At 47.0% G+C, this 15,118-nt stretch overlaps 2 protein-coding genes across 2 annotated transcripts in view; one reads left to right on the plus strand and one right to left on the minus strand.

The window, feature by feature from the left end:
• LOC119389731 (uncharacterized) overlaps positions 1–8,508 on the plus strand; it is a 63,419-nt gene extending 54,911 nt beyond the window's left edge. Inside the window, exons 21-22 of the mRNA XM_037657103.2 lie at positions 8,047–8,078; positions 8,310–8,508. Coding sequence (XP_037513031.1) covers positions 8,047–8,078; positions 8,310–8,439 — 162 coding nt within the window. The 3' untranslated portion in view covers positions 8,440–8,508. The remainder of the gene's footprint in view (positions 1–8,046; positions 8,079–8,309) is intronic.
• The window catches only part of LOC119389741 (alpha-amylase 4N-like), a 294,142-nt gene continuing 284,811 nt past the window's right edge, over positions 5,788–15,118 (minus strand). The window contains exon 8 of the mRNA XM_049414532.1: positions 5,788–5,799. The gene's annotated coding sequence lies outside the window, so the exon portion shown is untranslated. The remainder of the gene's footprint in view (positions 5,800–15,118) is intronic.

A 15,118-nucleotide genomic window follows, 5' to 3' on the forward strand; every position in this document is an offset into this window, starting at 1 on the left:
GACTTGACGTAACGAGTTTGTGGTAATTTCGTCGAGCCAGTGGCGCCAAAATACGCTAAATGCTCTTTGAAATCTTTTACGTCACGAATGACAAAGTTCGGCTCGAAATTTAAAAATGAAACTTTGAACTTGGTTTTCTCCTCTAATAATAAACCTATGGTAGTGAAATAAACTACACAATAGTTCTCCGAGCACATTTTATCAATATAAACCAATTCATTGTTTCTCTTTAGTGTCCCTTTAAGGAAATTTGTATACGGGGCTCAAGGTACAAACAGGAAACGAAAAATGACTTAACAGACTTAACAGTTAACAGACAGTTCGTGCTCGAGCCTTTCATGTCCGGGATCCGTGGTAACGCTTGTGGACATCATAAACGGGTATGCGCCACGGACATTGGGTAAATCCCGCTGCTCACCACTGGTCCACTCCGGTTTCCCCCGATACACTCCATATTGAGTACAGGGATCAACTATACACTTATAAAGAGATCACTAAGCACTTTTATCTAGGCCGGCGAGAGTTTCCCCTCCCGAATAAGAAATTAACGCGCAGCCAGTCGGTAACGTTACAATAAGGTCGAAGTCTGGGTCAGTTGGTACATGACGCTGAGGCAAAAACCAGTCAAAAAAGACGCCGGACAAGGGGAAGAAGGGACACACACAAGGACTGGACTAGCAACTGTGCTTTATTAGCTGACAGCACCTCCCAGAAGAACCAAGGCGCATGCGCTAATCACGTAAAACCATGAAGTCAAAACCCAAAACAAGAAAAAGCAAAAGCAGAAATTGGCCTACATAACGGCCAAGAATCTACCGCCAGAGTGACAGGAACTCGCATTCCTTCTGCAGTAATGAAATAGACGCACTGCTTACACAATCATCGCGGTGCGTGTTTATATGATAAGCCTCAAGGATTTCGCGCTCCTCCTTGCCACCCCCTCTACCTAAAATCTTAACATTGGAAAACAGCGGCACACAACCACAGATCTGGCAGTGGCGAGGAAGATTAGCCCCGTTTGACGTGTTCAACGAATTGTGGTGCTCGCGCAGACGTTCATTCAAGCATCGGCCAGTTTGGCCGATGTATACTTTTTCGCATGTTAGCGGAATCGCATACACAACATGTTTCGCGCAGGTAGTGTACTTGGTTTTATACCGAATAGAACACACCGGAGTGCTAGTGTTTCCGCGAGCAAGGGTGCTATGCAGGATGGCCCGAGCTTCTCGGGCACACGAGTTTGCTTCGAGCCCGCCCTACGACGGTCATGATAGGAAGCCAGTGCGGAGCGCGCGATAGAAGCGTTGATAAAAACGGCTACAAGAACGAGAATGGCGTCACAAACGCATGCGCGGCATTTGCGGCGGTTTTCAAAGGAATACCGCGTGCAAACGCGTCAGCGTCGCCACTCAGTCAACATTTTGACACTGCAGCGACGTCAGCGTGATTGTCGCGCTATCTTTTTGCCAACTGATGATCGCGCCTCCCACGGGCGTGTTCGTGGGCGTTTGTCCTCTTTCGGAAAATTCTATCGTTCCACCTAGTGCATGGAAATTTCCACTCTCGAAGGCAACAAGGGCGACCACACAGCACTCTGGTGCAGCTCGTTTCGCTTCTCTCGAATATTACAGATGAATAAATGGACAGGTTACTGCTATACTTACATTACACGTATGCACATTTTTTTTGTATTAGCGAATCGGCAGAAACAGTGTCTCCGCAAACAAGTAATAGTAACATTTGTCGCCGCAAATCCCACCAGGGGCACTTGCTTCATAGCTGTGAGTGGTACGTCGTGAGAAGCGGTGAAATTGAATGCGAGACATCGTAGCCACGTGATGATATAGCCTTTAGTTCTTCGTGCGTGTGCGCATAGTCTGTGCGATTAAGCTCATAGATGAATCGTGCCGCTCGCTGGCGTTGTTGCGTGAGCACCGCTCCTCGGCAAGAGGAAACGCGGTGGGCGGACCCGCTCTTTGCCGCGGGCGTCTGTCAATCAAATAGATTGACGCGCGAACTCGGGCACAAACTCGTTGATTCTGAAAAGGCCCCAGTTCAACTCGTGACTGTCATAGTGCCGGTGTGCCTGTCAAGTGTTTCATGCGGTGGACGCTACTCAGCAGCTTATTTGCATATAAAATAATTTGTTAGGCTTGCACTACTTGCGCAAGGCTGGGGCCATCGGAGGAGCTTGTGATCATCTAGCTTCTTCCAGCTTTTTACGTGGCTTGTCTACTCTGTCTGCTTGGTCTGCTTCGGAGTAACGACCGTGTCAGTTTGGTCTCAATATTGATGCTATTGCTTAGGAAGGTCATAACTAACATGATAGTGAATAGCCCTTTCTTAATTGTTGATGTTTTAATTACCACGACATTAATTAAATATATATGTAATTAGCATTATAATAATTAGCACGATACCAATTAACACGTCCTCGGTGAGTAAGGCCTTGACTATCTTTGTTTTAATTACACGCTCCTAATTATCGTCGTGTTAATTAGCATTAATTGATAATGTTTTAAATACCGCGCCTTTAAATACGCAGGTTTAATTCGCAAGGTACTGAATACAGAGGTAATTAGCGTAATTCTCATGAGCACGATGCTACTTAGCACGCTCATAATTAGCGTCGTGTTAATTAACAATACTTCTTAATGTCTTAATTACAACGGCATTAATTACACAGGTTTAATTTGCAAGGTTCTGAATTGTACAGATGTAATTAGCATAATCTTAATTAGCACGATCGGAATTAACACGATCTTGGCGAGTAAGGTCTTGATTATCTTGGTTTTAATTACACGCACCTAATTACCGTCATGTTATTTATCATGATCGCGATTACCTTTTCTTAGCTTTACACGACTTCATTAGCATGGTCTTAGTAAGACGTGGCTTAGTTATCTCGACCTTAGCAAGATTTGGCCTAATCAGCTTCGTCATAGCACGTCCTGACTAAGCTAGGTGTACCGCCCCGCCATTTAGCTAATCAGCCGGGCGCACGTGGTCTGGGACCGAGCAGACGATGAAGAAGAGAACGACGAGGGCGTGCGCCGGCCGAGCAACGCGCTAGAATCTAGAGGCCGACCATGGTGATTATACACGTGGCCTCGACGATTAGCTCTAGCCGCGGTGTTGTAAGGCGCTCGGTCGGAACTAATCTCGGAGGCCACGGTGCTGATTATTCTGAAGGATACTTAGTGCAGACATTAAACGCTTGAAAATGAATTCAAACGGTCCGCGCACACATAAAAAATATAGTTAGTAGAGCTTTCTGCCACTTTTCCTGCATGGGTGCACGTCTGCACTCAGTGGAACGACAAAGAAATGAAAGAAGGTGCCTCTAGTTTTACGACACCACCCAACCTTCTCGACCGCCCTTGATGTGACGCTGCGTTCCATCGTAACAAATGGAACGGAGCGCGCGCTGAGGGATGGATTTCACCTTATCGTACTATTAGCTCGTTCAAAAGGGGGTGTCGCCAGAGCTCGGAAAGATCCCGAGTTTCGCCAAACTCGGGCCATCCTGCATAGCACCCCAACACGTGCACACAGCGCAGAAAGTTTGCAAGGCGCCGAAAAGACAACATCTACGCCCTGTCTCAAAGCGACTTTTTTCACATTGTGGGAAACCTTATGTATGTAAGGCATCACTACAACACTCTTGCGCTGGGAATCAATTGGTTCTGGACGTCTATTCGCCGGCCTTTTCACCTTTTGCAGCAGCGTTTCTGCTACAGCTGTCAAGACCTGCCTGGGAAAACCCGCTCCTTCCAAGCGCTCAACCTGACAGTCAAAACTCGACTTAACGCAGTGGTGGCAACTCTTCTGCAGTGCATTCGCTTTGAGACAGGGCGTAGATGTTGTCTTTTCGGCGCCTTGCAAACTTTCTGCGCTGTGTGCACGCGTTGCTCGCGGAAACACTAGCACTCCGGTGTGTTCTATTCGGCATAAAACCAAGTACACTACCTGCGCGAAACATGTTGTGTATGCGATTCCGCTAACATGCGAAAAAGTATACATCGGCCAAACTGGCCGATGCTTGAATGAACGACTGCGCGAGCACCACAATTCGTTGAACACGTCAAACGGGGCTAATCTTCCTCGCCACTGCCAGATCTGTGGTTGTGTGCCGCTGTTTTCCAATGTTAAGATTTTAGGTAGAGGGGGTGGCAAGGAGGAGCGCGAAATCCTTGAGGCTTATTATATAAACACGCACCGCGATGATTGTGTAAGCAGTACGTCTATTTCATTACTGCAGAAGGAATGCGAGTTCCTGTCACTCTGGCGGTAGATTCTTGGCCGTTATGTAGGCCAATTTCTGCTTTTGCTTTTTCTTGTTTTGGGTTTTGACTTCATGGTTTTACGTGATTAGCGCATGCGCCTTGATTCTTCTGGGATGTGCTGTCAGCTAATAAAGCACAGTTGCTAGTCCAGTCCTTGTGTGTGTCACTTCTTCCCCTTGTCCGGCGTCTTTTTTGACTGGTTTTTGCCTCAGCGTCATGTACCAACTGACCCAGACTTCGACCTTATTGCATTATATTTCTTCTTCGCTGGGTACCTTTCTAAATGTGCATTCTTTCGGAAGCCAGGCCATTAAGTGTGTTAGCACCATTGCGCTCATCACCTGCCGAGCCCGCGTTCTGTCCCATTGCATCAAGGTGAACTCGGCCCCAAAGGAGCTCGTTGCTTTCGTCGGGTTATTGGAGCCTTCTTCGGGCCACTGGAAGCGTATGACCAAGATCTGGAAATCAGAGTGCTGGAGACAGGTGTGGTTCTTGCATGATTGTCTTCGGATTTTTGTGCCTTTTTGGGCATAGCGACTCCGCTGGCGTCCGTTCGCTGCAAGAACATCGTCGCATGGCAAGCCAAGCTACTGAGGTGTTATGGCATCAAGTGCGGCGGTCTTTACCTAAGAAAATACGGCCACAGGTCCACAGTGACAGCGTTACCTTTCTGGAGGGTGCCTCGGTACCACCAGTTGTGAATAACCTTCTTCAGAAGGGCCTCAAGTTCAGCTTGGAGCCAAGAATCAGCGGGCATGAACTTCTTGCGAGTGCACGTCTTGTAGCTCAGAAGGCTGAGAAGGATGAGCAGCAGCGTGTTTTGTCCGAAGGAGTCGATGCTCTCTGCAAAGGCGTCGACTGTCGACCCAAGAAGAGCTCGGCGGCGCTTCACCGCGTTGTGAATCATTTCGTTGACAACGACCTCACGCTACTTGAAGCGGACAAGGAAGGGGGGTTCGTGGTTCTTCCCACAGGAAGCTTTGGTAAAAAAGCCTCGGAAGCCATTGCTAAGAATTTCTTGCCTTCACAACACAAGCCTTCAAAACTGAAGTCCTCTTGGTCAGCTTCCTAAAGGAGCACAATCTGGTTGACTTGTCACAGAAGGTGAGTTCTGGCAAAGGCAAACTACTTCGGGTGTTTTTCACCGCAAAAACCCATAAGCCGGATTGCCCGTTGAGGGCTATTGTGACAGAGGCGGACACGTGGCAGAAAGTTGTGGGCCAGTTTCTGCAGCGCTATCTGCGATCCTTGACCTTGCAGGATCCTTACAGTGTAGCGAACTCCTCTGGTGTTGTTGAGCTGCTCAGGGAAGGATTCCCAGGCGCCAATGGTGCGTTCTCTGTTGATATAGAGGACTTGTTTTATAGCATCCCCCATGGTGAACTGTTTCTAGCTGTGTGTGAACTGATTGATCAGAATGGTCCTGTTTCCTTTCAAAATGCCTTTGGGTTGTTCGTTGACGCGTTCCTTGAACTGTTAACTATGTATCTTTCTTCCACGACCGTGGAATTCAATGGCTCGCAGTTCTTACAGAAAAAAGGAATTTGTATTGGGGCGTGCGTAGCACCGATTCTTTGCCAGATATTTTTAGCCAAGTTTGACAACCTGCTTCAGGGCTCTCTTCATGATTCACGTGTTTGTCATATCTTTAGATATGTTGATGATTTCTTGATCATTTTAAAGCTATCATCTAATGACCCCGTCACACTGGCGGCAAAACAAGTTCTGAGTTACTTCCGAGGTTGCTCTAACGCCCTATCTTTTACTCATGAACTTCCGGTTGAAAATTCCATTAGGTTTTTGGATCTTTTGCTTACTTTTAGGGATGATGGACATTTGTACTGGTGCTTTTCTCCCAGAAGCAAGAAATCCTTGTTACCCTACTCGTCCGCGCACTCAAAAATTGTTAAGAGAGGGATCGCGAGTAACTGCTTCCGTAATGCACTGCAGAAGAGTTGCCACCACTGCGTTAAGTCGAGTTTTGACTGTCAGGTTGAGCGCTTGGAAGCAGCGGGTTTTCCCAGGCAGGTCTTGACAGCTGTAGCAGAAACGCTGCTGCAAAAGGTGAAAAGGCCGGTGAATAGACGTCCAGAACCAATTGATTCCCAGCGCAAGAGTGTTGTAGTGATGCCTTACATACATAAGGTTTCCCACAATGTGAAAAAAGTCACTTTGAGACAGGGCGTAGATGTTGTCTTTTCGGCGCCTTGCAAACTTTCTGCGCTGTGTGCACGTGTTGCTCGCGGAAACACTAGCACTCCGGTGTGTTCTATTCGGTATAAAACCAAGTACACTACCTGCGCGAAACATGTTGTGTATGCGATTCCGCTAACATGCGAAAAAGTATACATCGGCCAAACTGGCCGATGCTTGAATGAACGACTGCGCGAGCACCACAATTCGTTGAACACGTCAAACGGGGCTAATCTTCCTCGCCACTGCCAGATCTGTGGTTGTGTGCCGCTGTTTTCCAATGTTAAGATTTTAGGTAGAGGGGGTGGCAAGGAGGAGCGCGAAATCCTTGAGGCTTATCATATAAACACGCACCGCGATGATTGTGTAAGCAGTGCGTCTATTTCATTACTGCAGAAGGAATGCGAGTTCCTGTCACTCTGGCGGTAGATTCTTGGCCGTTATGTAGGCCAATTTCTGCTTTTGCTTTTTCTTGTTTTGGGTTTTGACTTCATGGTTTTACGTGATTAGCGCATGCGCCTTGGTTCTTCTGGGAGGTGCTGTCAGCTAATAAAGCACAGTTGCTAGTCCAGTCCTTGTGTGTGTCACTTCTTCCCCTTGTCCGGCGTCTTTTTTGACTGGTTTTTGCCTCAGCGGTAACGTTACGCTTTCTCCAGACTAACTCATACCCCAACCCCTGGCGAATTAAGCATATCGACCCAGACTACGACGGACAACATGTATGTGAACAGTGTCGTGAACGTGTAGACTTGAACCATATGCTATGTGGTTGTGCATCGAGTCACACTTACGCGAAGAACAAGGAAAAGTGGGACAAAGTGCTGAAAAGTGCTTCACTAGAAGATCAACTTCGGGCTGTCCAGGAGGCCCGTGAGGCGGCGGAGAGCTTCGGGCTCTCTGTCCCAACGTGGGAGATGCCCTCTGCACCTGGCACCTAGCCGAGTGTCCTTCAGGACCCCTTTTTGGGCAATAAAGTTTCACCACCACTACTGGTCCACTAAAACTGAAGGCAACCGTTGGTCCAACAAACGGGTATATGCCACATAAATCTGTGCGGCCTATCGGAAAACTATCATCATCACAAATGCGTATGTGCCACAGAAATTGGGTAAATCCCGCTACACACAACTTCCACTAGAAAGGAAGAAGGAAACAGTTAGCCCAACAAATTGCGTGCGCGTTACCATAGTCACACCTTCTCACGTGCTACTTTGTGGTTATAAAAGGTCGTGGCTATATTAGCACCTCAAAGCTTTAACAAATAGTGTTTAATAAAGAGCAGTGATACAATATGTCTGAAAGACTTGCAAAGCATGGAAATGCGTTAGCCTGATGAAGGGAACGCCACCAGCGTCGCTGTTTCATCGGTGTGCGCGAGGCGGAGCTGGCTGAATTTTTGTCTTTGCGGGCGTCACGAAACAGGCAGAGAAAGTGGGAAAAACAAATTTGTTGATGTTTCTGTTTGTTCGTCTTTCTGTGCTTAACGATGAGCTTAGGAACACTACCTCAGCGTAGTATTATTGCCAGCTGTGCCTTTGTTCCAGACTTACTTTCTTGCTCATTGCAGACTTTCTGCCGCTACAAGGGAATGAAGGCAAAGTGAGTACCTTCCTTTGTTATTCGTACGATGCTGCGTTCTTATCGTATCGCGTGCTTGGAAAGAAAAGGTGGCCACCACCCGTCAGTGACACAAGTAGGGGTCGCTGATTAACGAGGCGCGAAGTCCCGAAGTAGAGCTGTGGGCTTGGATTTACATTATAGCGCGTAGTAGTGAGCGTTCGGTTCGTTGCACTGAAGTCTGGCTTTGTTCTTGCGCGTCTCTTCACGCAGCATAAACACGATGTTCCAGCACGACCTGTACTTCCAGACCGCCTACTGCTCAGACTCGGACGGTGGCAAAATGAAAATGGACCCGAAAAAGTTGTGTTACATATGGCACAGCACGAGGCGGAACTACTGAGAGAGCACGGCTCTCGGATCACCGTTCACACGCCAGCTCATTAAAAAAAAAAAAAGCTGCATGGTCACTGACCGCAAGCCTTTGTAACTTCTGCGCGCGCTATTCAGTCTTGCTTGGTACCCGAGCGATGGCGTCCATGTTGCAGGATGTCTAAGGGACCACGTTTTTAGTTGTTGGTTAGTCGGCTCCGCTAATATGTCCACAGTCAGGTCAGGATTGGCTGAATTTTTTTCTCTTATGAACGATGGTAGCGTAAGACGCTTTTGTAAATGCGGGCCAAGGAGAAGGGTAAAGAAACAAAATTCAACACTTCAATGAAGTATTCAAGAGCATAGGTCGGCAAATTGGAGCTCACTCAGACTCACCCACGAAATATATGATGCTCTGAGAGCTCACTCGGACTCACACTCACCAAAATTCTCCTCAACCGGACTCACTTGGACTCGCACTCACTAATTTTCTTTTTCATCTGGACTCACTCGGATTCAGACTCGCCAATATATTACCCGGCCGGACTCACTCACTGAGACTCGCGACTTGACCTGAGTCTGAGTGAGCCTGAGTGAATCGACTCACGAGTCCATTAGCTTTTTCGATCATGGTGACAATGCCCTTTAACGCCAGTATCTCACATAATCGGTGCTCTACGATATGGCTTTTGTTGTTGTACCTTATTAGTTGTTTCAATCCAGTAAGGACATTTTTATGAAATACGTGACTTACACGAGATATTTTGATCAAGAACTTCCCGTGAAAATGTTTGCGGGGATAGGCCATGGCACCCTCCCCCCTAACTGGCGCATCTGATCAATAAATATTGAGGTGGCGTATGAACGTAAGTGCGTTGAGATGTGTGAAGACTTGAGTATAAACGTAAGCCGGTATAAGGCTGATAGTATTGCTGAAGATGAGTAGATAGGACCATAGGTCGGCAATAAAAGGTGGAGCACACTCACTCTCCCAAGAAATATGTTGTGGTTCGGGCTCACTCGGACTCGCCAATATTTCCCTCAGATATTTTCCTCGGGCGGACTCGCCAAAATATTACTCACCCAGACTCACTCAGACTCACGGCCTGAACCGAGTCCGAGTGAGTCGACTCACGAGCGAGTTTGCCGACCTATGTTCAAGAGTATTTTGGCATGACGGTACACATATTAGCGTTCACAGAAAGCAACATAATACCGACGTACAGCCATACACAAAATTAAAGGGAACAATGAAATTACGTTCATAACTCAAGAAGGCTAAACGCAGGATGCAAGCACAAAAGTGATCATAACATTATTTTCAAGCGAAAAGGTACCTCTTGCATGTTACTATACCGCAGACTAGTATCCGCGAATGGCGAGTAATCGTTGCCTAAGCACAAACTTCGTGTTCCCTTCCATATCGTCACACCGTGTCGTTAAGGTTTATTTTTGCAGTCGCCTTTCAAGCCAACAGTTCATCTGGGGAAAAGTAGTCGTGTTACGCTGTCACTTAACTCAGTCATGCACGCTCTGATTAATTATTATTCTTCCGAGTATAGCGGTTTTGTCTTCAGCCCTCTTCCCAATCAACCTATTGTGCTTTAAAAAAAAACGTTTAAACGCCGCCTGCCAACGAGAAATAACGATAAATAAAAACTAAGCCCCCTTTGCCCTCATCACTGTAAGCTGAAAGTATAGTGTTTCACCAACATGTTCAAGCAGTAAGCTTAGCCAACACAGAAAATCAAATGATAATTTGATTAAAAAAGGTACATGCGCTTTACACGTACCTATGATTGGATACAACACTTTTCGTCGCGCAGTAATTGTTTCCGAGATATCAAAGTGCCCGAACTGCCTACGTAAATCCACGAAATGTATGCGGGACGAAAGTGGCCACAAACACGAAACTCCGGAATGAGAGGCAAGCAAGTCCCCTCTTCAACGAATAGTACAGATCCGACGCACATATTGGAATATGTGAGAAGCGTTTCTCCCCGAATATTCTCGCGTATCTCCTGTACAGAGTTTTGCGCTGTAGCCAATAGTACCTACATGTCGAGGAAAACTGAATACGGCAACCCAAACCACATGACTATCTTGACCACACATTCGTATATGTACCCTATTTACACGATTTTAAGTCGACTCGAATGTAGGTCGACTCCCTAAAATTACACGGCAAAAAAGCACGAGCCCTTTCATTAAGGAAATGTATTTACGATTTCGATAAACGTGCTGACTCTTCATCGTCAAGCAAGCTCTCTTCATGAACGTTGATGCCCATGCCCTGTTGGCATTGAACTGCGTCCTCTTCCTGCACGCACTTCTCTATTCTGTCCTCGTAAAAAGTAGCGCTGGAATATTTTAAGTGAGAATGTATCACCTAGTCCCGTAGCATGTTTTGTAAAGTCAAAAGAAAAAACGCGAAATTCCGGTGTGCAAAGGTGGTTTCACGGCAGTGCTTCACACCTATGCATGAAAGCTAGCTTCGCGGCTCTACACGGGGATCATTTTTAGAAAGTTTTCCGCGAATCGTTGCTGAGGGTGCGGGTTACACGGAGAATATATGGTATGGTATATGAGACATTACGACATTACGTAAACGTACTGTCGTAATCGTGCCACAGCGTGCCTGATTTCTCGTTTGTACCGTGGTAACTGGAGGAACCAGTTTCGATTTCGATTGTAGGTTGACCTCCCCAACTTCGGATTTCAAATTTAGATAAAATGGGTCTTCCTACAATCCCGTAAATACGCCATGTTCGTACATGTGTGTTCGTAAGTAGGCTATACTTTGCGATGAAACTTAACAAGAGCTTGTCAGCGCGCCAGCTGGAGTGGGTGGATCCTGGTGGCGGTGAACTTACCAACCAACCGCAATTGCTTGGAAAGGTTTCTTTTAATAAGTGCTCTTGGTGAGCGCGTGCTTGTTGCGGGAAGGATAGTGAAGTGCAGCCAGCAAGACTGCATGACTGAAGTAAGCGAGGCCCACCATATGCATGTTCGCCGATGAGCCAACCATCGGGTTCAATCCCTACGTGAGTGCTTTATCTGCGTCAAGTGTGGAGGACGCTTGAGCTTCGCCCTCTCATTGGCTAGCCAGGTTTCGCGTCTCGGTGGGCACCTCTACCGTGCCGCGAAGAAAAGACGCGTAAAATTGGCTGTTTAAACTATCCCCCGTAGACGGTGATGTTGACGCTGTTTCCGATGATGAATAATTACGCCGGAGTTCTTTGTAATGGGTAGGCCAACTAACGAAAACGCTGGTTTCTCGTTTCTGAAGGGAATCGCACTTGCCAGATGAGGAAGACATTTAGATAACAAGCAGGTGATTTCTACACTCAGAGCGCCGGCATTTATATCAAGCTGAAGATCCACCTCGGGCAAAACTTCTGTTGAGTTTCTTGGTCGTAAAACAAGTTCACGAGTCGTGTGCGAGGTGTTTGAAACGGAAGAATCGGTCGCGCTATATTTAGACAGCCTGAAAGGCTGCTAGGGGATTGCAAATTTAGCTCGAGGTAGAAAAACAAAGGCCTTGGTCTTCGATTGTACTTCTTTAATATCAAGACAGTCATTAAAAAATTCGTTTATTTCAATAAATAACTCGAGACTACGTGTTCCATGAAAAGCAGTAATCGGCAGAATGGACGTGTACTGAGACGATGCTGCAAGAAAGAAAAAAAACGTAAAAACAAAAACGAAAGTGAGAAAGATTCCCGCACCTGCATCCGGGGATGCGTAATACTGATGGTGCGCCATTTTCTGCGTGATAGTTCGCTTGTTAGCCTCCAACTTGGAGGGCCTGCGGCATAATATCGTACAAACGCATCGATCACGCCATTTCGTCCGCTGAAACACCTCATCGCCTTCCATGGGTTTTCAACCAACACGTCGGGGCATCCATCATTTATAAGCATATATATATTCCCTGCAGGATGAAAACCTCTTCCAGCGATCACCATTCTATTCCTATTGCATAATTATGAAACGTTCCACACTGCACTTCTCTTCTCTTAGCATCCATTATGTAACTGAACAGTAGTCCGCTGGTTATCTTCCCTACGCGTTACATATGCCCTGCCCAGTCTCGGCTTTTTCTTTTAATGCCACGTAAAATCAGTCGTAGCATATCGATTACCCGATGTTTCCTGCATTCAACTAGAATGATATGAGCATGTTGCTGCCTCACACACACGGCTGTCTTCGTATCTTTTAATAGCGTGCCTATGATTATATTGTCACTTAGTTTTGTAGCCAAATGTACTGTGAATCGCTCGCGTCTCTGGACACTTCCCACTTATCCGCAGCTGATCCGGGCGTGTTACGTAGATACCGTGACAGCACGGCAGTGGCGAAGCCAGGGGACCCCCTCCCCGCTGAATTTTTTTTCTGCCATGGGATACATAGCACAAAATGGCACTCGACCACACTGCCTAGCCCTGGGCACAAGTAACAACCGCTGGACAAATAAAGTTTATTCGACGCAACCACATTTGCCTTGCCCGGCCCTTACTTCAGAACAAGGACGCGACCTCCCCCTCCCGAAACAAATTTCTGCCTGCGCCAAGACCGCTACGGCGATGGCAGGAAATGTCATTCGTACAGTTGAAGGTGCTATCGGAGAGCGATCGCATATTACCGCTGCCCAATGGTATACCGGTGTCCCACGTGACCGCTGGAAAGATACTGCCATTATTTGTGACGATGCGATACCGCGGGTGCCTAAACGGCTATCGCTTTCTTTTGTTGTTGCATATGTAATGTATGTACGTATTCAACTACGTTCCTTTCAGCTTTATGCTTCCCCAGAACACATGCGCCTTAAACACAGCCGTGCACTCCGTTTTGGAACGCATAACCTTTCGTTGCTGTGGTTGGCGTTGTTATGACGTTGCAAACTTCAAACACTTGACCGTACTTTACATGTGAAAGCGACATGTTCCGACAAAACACTCGTATTTCTTTCACATTCTGCTGTTCGTATCAGACCTTTACGGCCTGTGTTGAAGATATTGTGTTATAATGTGGATTCGACTTTCGCTCTAAAATACAAGAAAGCGCCTGCGTTTCCTTGATGATAAGAGCGTTGTCTTCATCATGACCCTATAAACCGATTATCTGCAGAGCTCTTTACGACGGCTTATGGTTCTCTTCGTGTGCGTGCAATAATTTATAGTTTCGTTCCTGCTGTTTCGTATTTTGTTATTTTGCAATTAGGTTTTAGCTTGAAGTCGAACGAGGTGACAAAGGCTGCCGGTGCATTCTTCAGATGTCCCAAGAAGGCGCGAACGGGAAGCAATAATTTGCCACCATGAATAATGCTTTATCGTGCGTTCATCCAGCATTTTGTTTCGAGGCGGGAGCAGGCTCAAGTTTTCGCTCACCACAGCAACACGACAACCTTATGCGCGATAAGATGCCCGCGACTATGGGCATGCGCCGAGTTCTATATCAGGAGGAGGGGGGCATGGTAGTAAGCAGTTCTTGGAATGCAGTATTAGGGGTTCTTGGCCGCCTCTACCTCTAAAAACCTGCGTGGCCATAGTCCCCTTAGCATTAAACAATGACAGGACAGGTCCAACTGAGGAAAGGCATGGGGCAGATTTGCCCCCCTACCCTGTGTGCACGCCTATGCCTGTGACATCCGAGCCTCGTTACATAACGACCGGTCACTATGTACACCCAATTTTCTAGCCGTCGCAAAAATGCTTCCTTCGAGGCTAATTGTGGCATTAAATTATCATCAGGTGAGACCTACATTGACTTTTAGTGCAGTGTAGTCGAACGGTCAAGATGAATGTTTGCAACAGCTGTTGGGCAGAATCGTGAGAATGCCACCGACTCGCTATGTTAAGAAGCATACGTGTGATGAACGCCGCCGTTGGTTTCGGAAGCAGAAGAGGGGAGGATGTCTACGAGAAAACGTTCAAGATAAGAATTCCCGTCTGTATGACAATGATCATGGGACAGGTAAAGCAGAAAAAAAATCTGATTACTGCGGACGCGTGGTGATTAGCATGGTGATGAATAGAAGGGGGTATGTCGGTTATTCGTTGTTCTCTCGCATTGTCCTCACTATAATCCGCGGCCAGCAGGCTGAAAACGTCATTCGCGTACGAGACGAGGGAGTTGGTTCGTTAAACGTTACCTACGCAAGATCGCCATGAACAAAACAAAGCGAACCCTCTGCTCCGCCCTATGCGTTTTTCCAGTTTCACGCAACTCTGGCGAATAAACAAAGTTGGGGAATATCCACCGTGCACGATAGCCTTCGTTAACCCGCTTTCTGTCGTTGTGGGGCTCCTTATAATTAAAAGCCAGCGCACGGCTTCAAATGATATAGCTGTATAAGAAAGCAATTAGTCAACCCGTTGGTGACATCTAGCCTACGAGACGCTGAGCCCCGTGACCCGTCTAGAAGCTGTCCCAGAGTTCTTCAGTCATACGAGTGGCGAACCTCGACCATAGACTCGCATATATGACAATCCGAGCACGGCATTGGTCAAAACAGTGGAGGTCTGCTGATATTAGCGCCATCATTCGGCGGCGAAAGAAGCTAATAGTTGGCATTTTCCTGTGTTGTGTGTAACACAGGACCGCAAGCTTGATGAAGCAAACGCTGTTTTAGATGCGAAGCAGCTCTTTGACTAGCCTGTGTAACGCTGTCCCTCCGTGCGTCCGTACGAACGCGCCGCAACGCGCTC

Source organism: Rhipicephalus sanguineus, chromosome 4 (genome assembly GCF_013339695.2).
Source record: "Rhipicephalus sanguineus isolate Rsan-2018 chromosome 4, BIME_Rsan_1.4, whole genome shotgun sequence".
NCBI classification, from domain to species: Eukaryota; Metazoa; Arthropoda; class Arachnida; order Ixodida; family Ixodidae; genus Rhipicephalus; species Rhipicephalus sanguineus.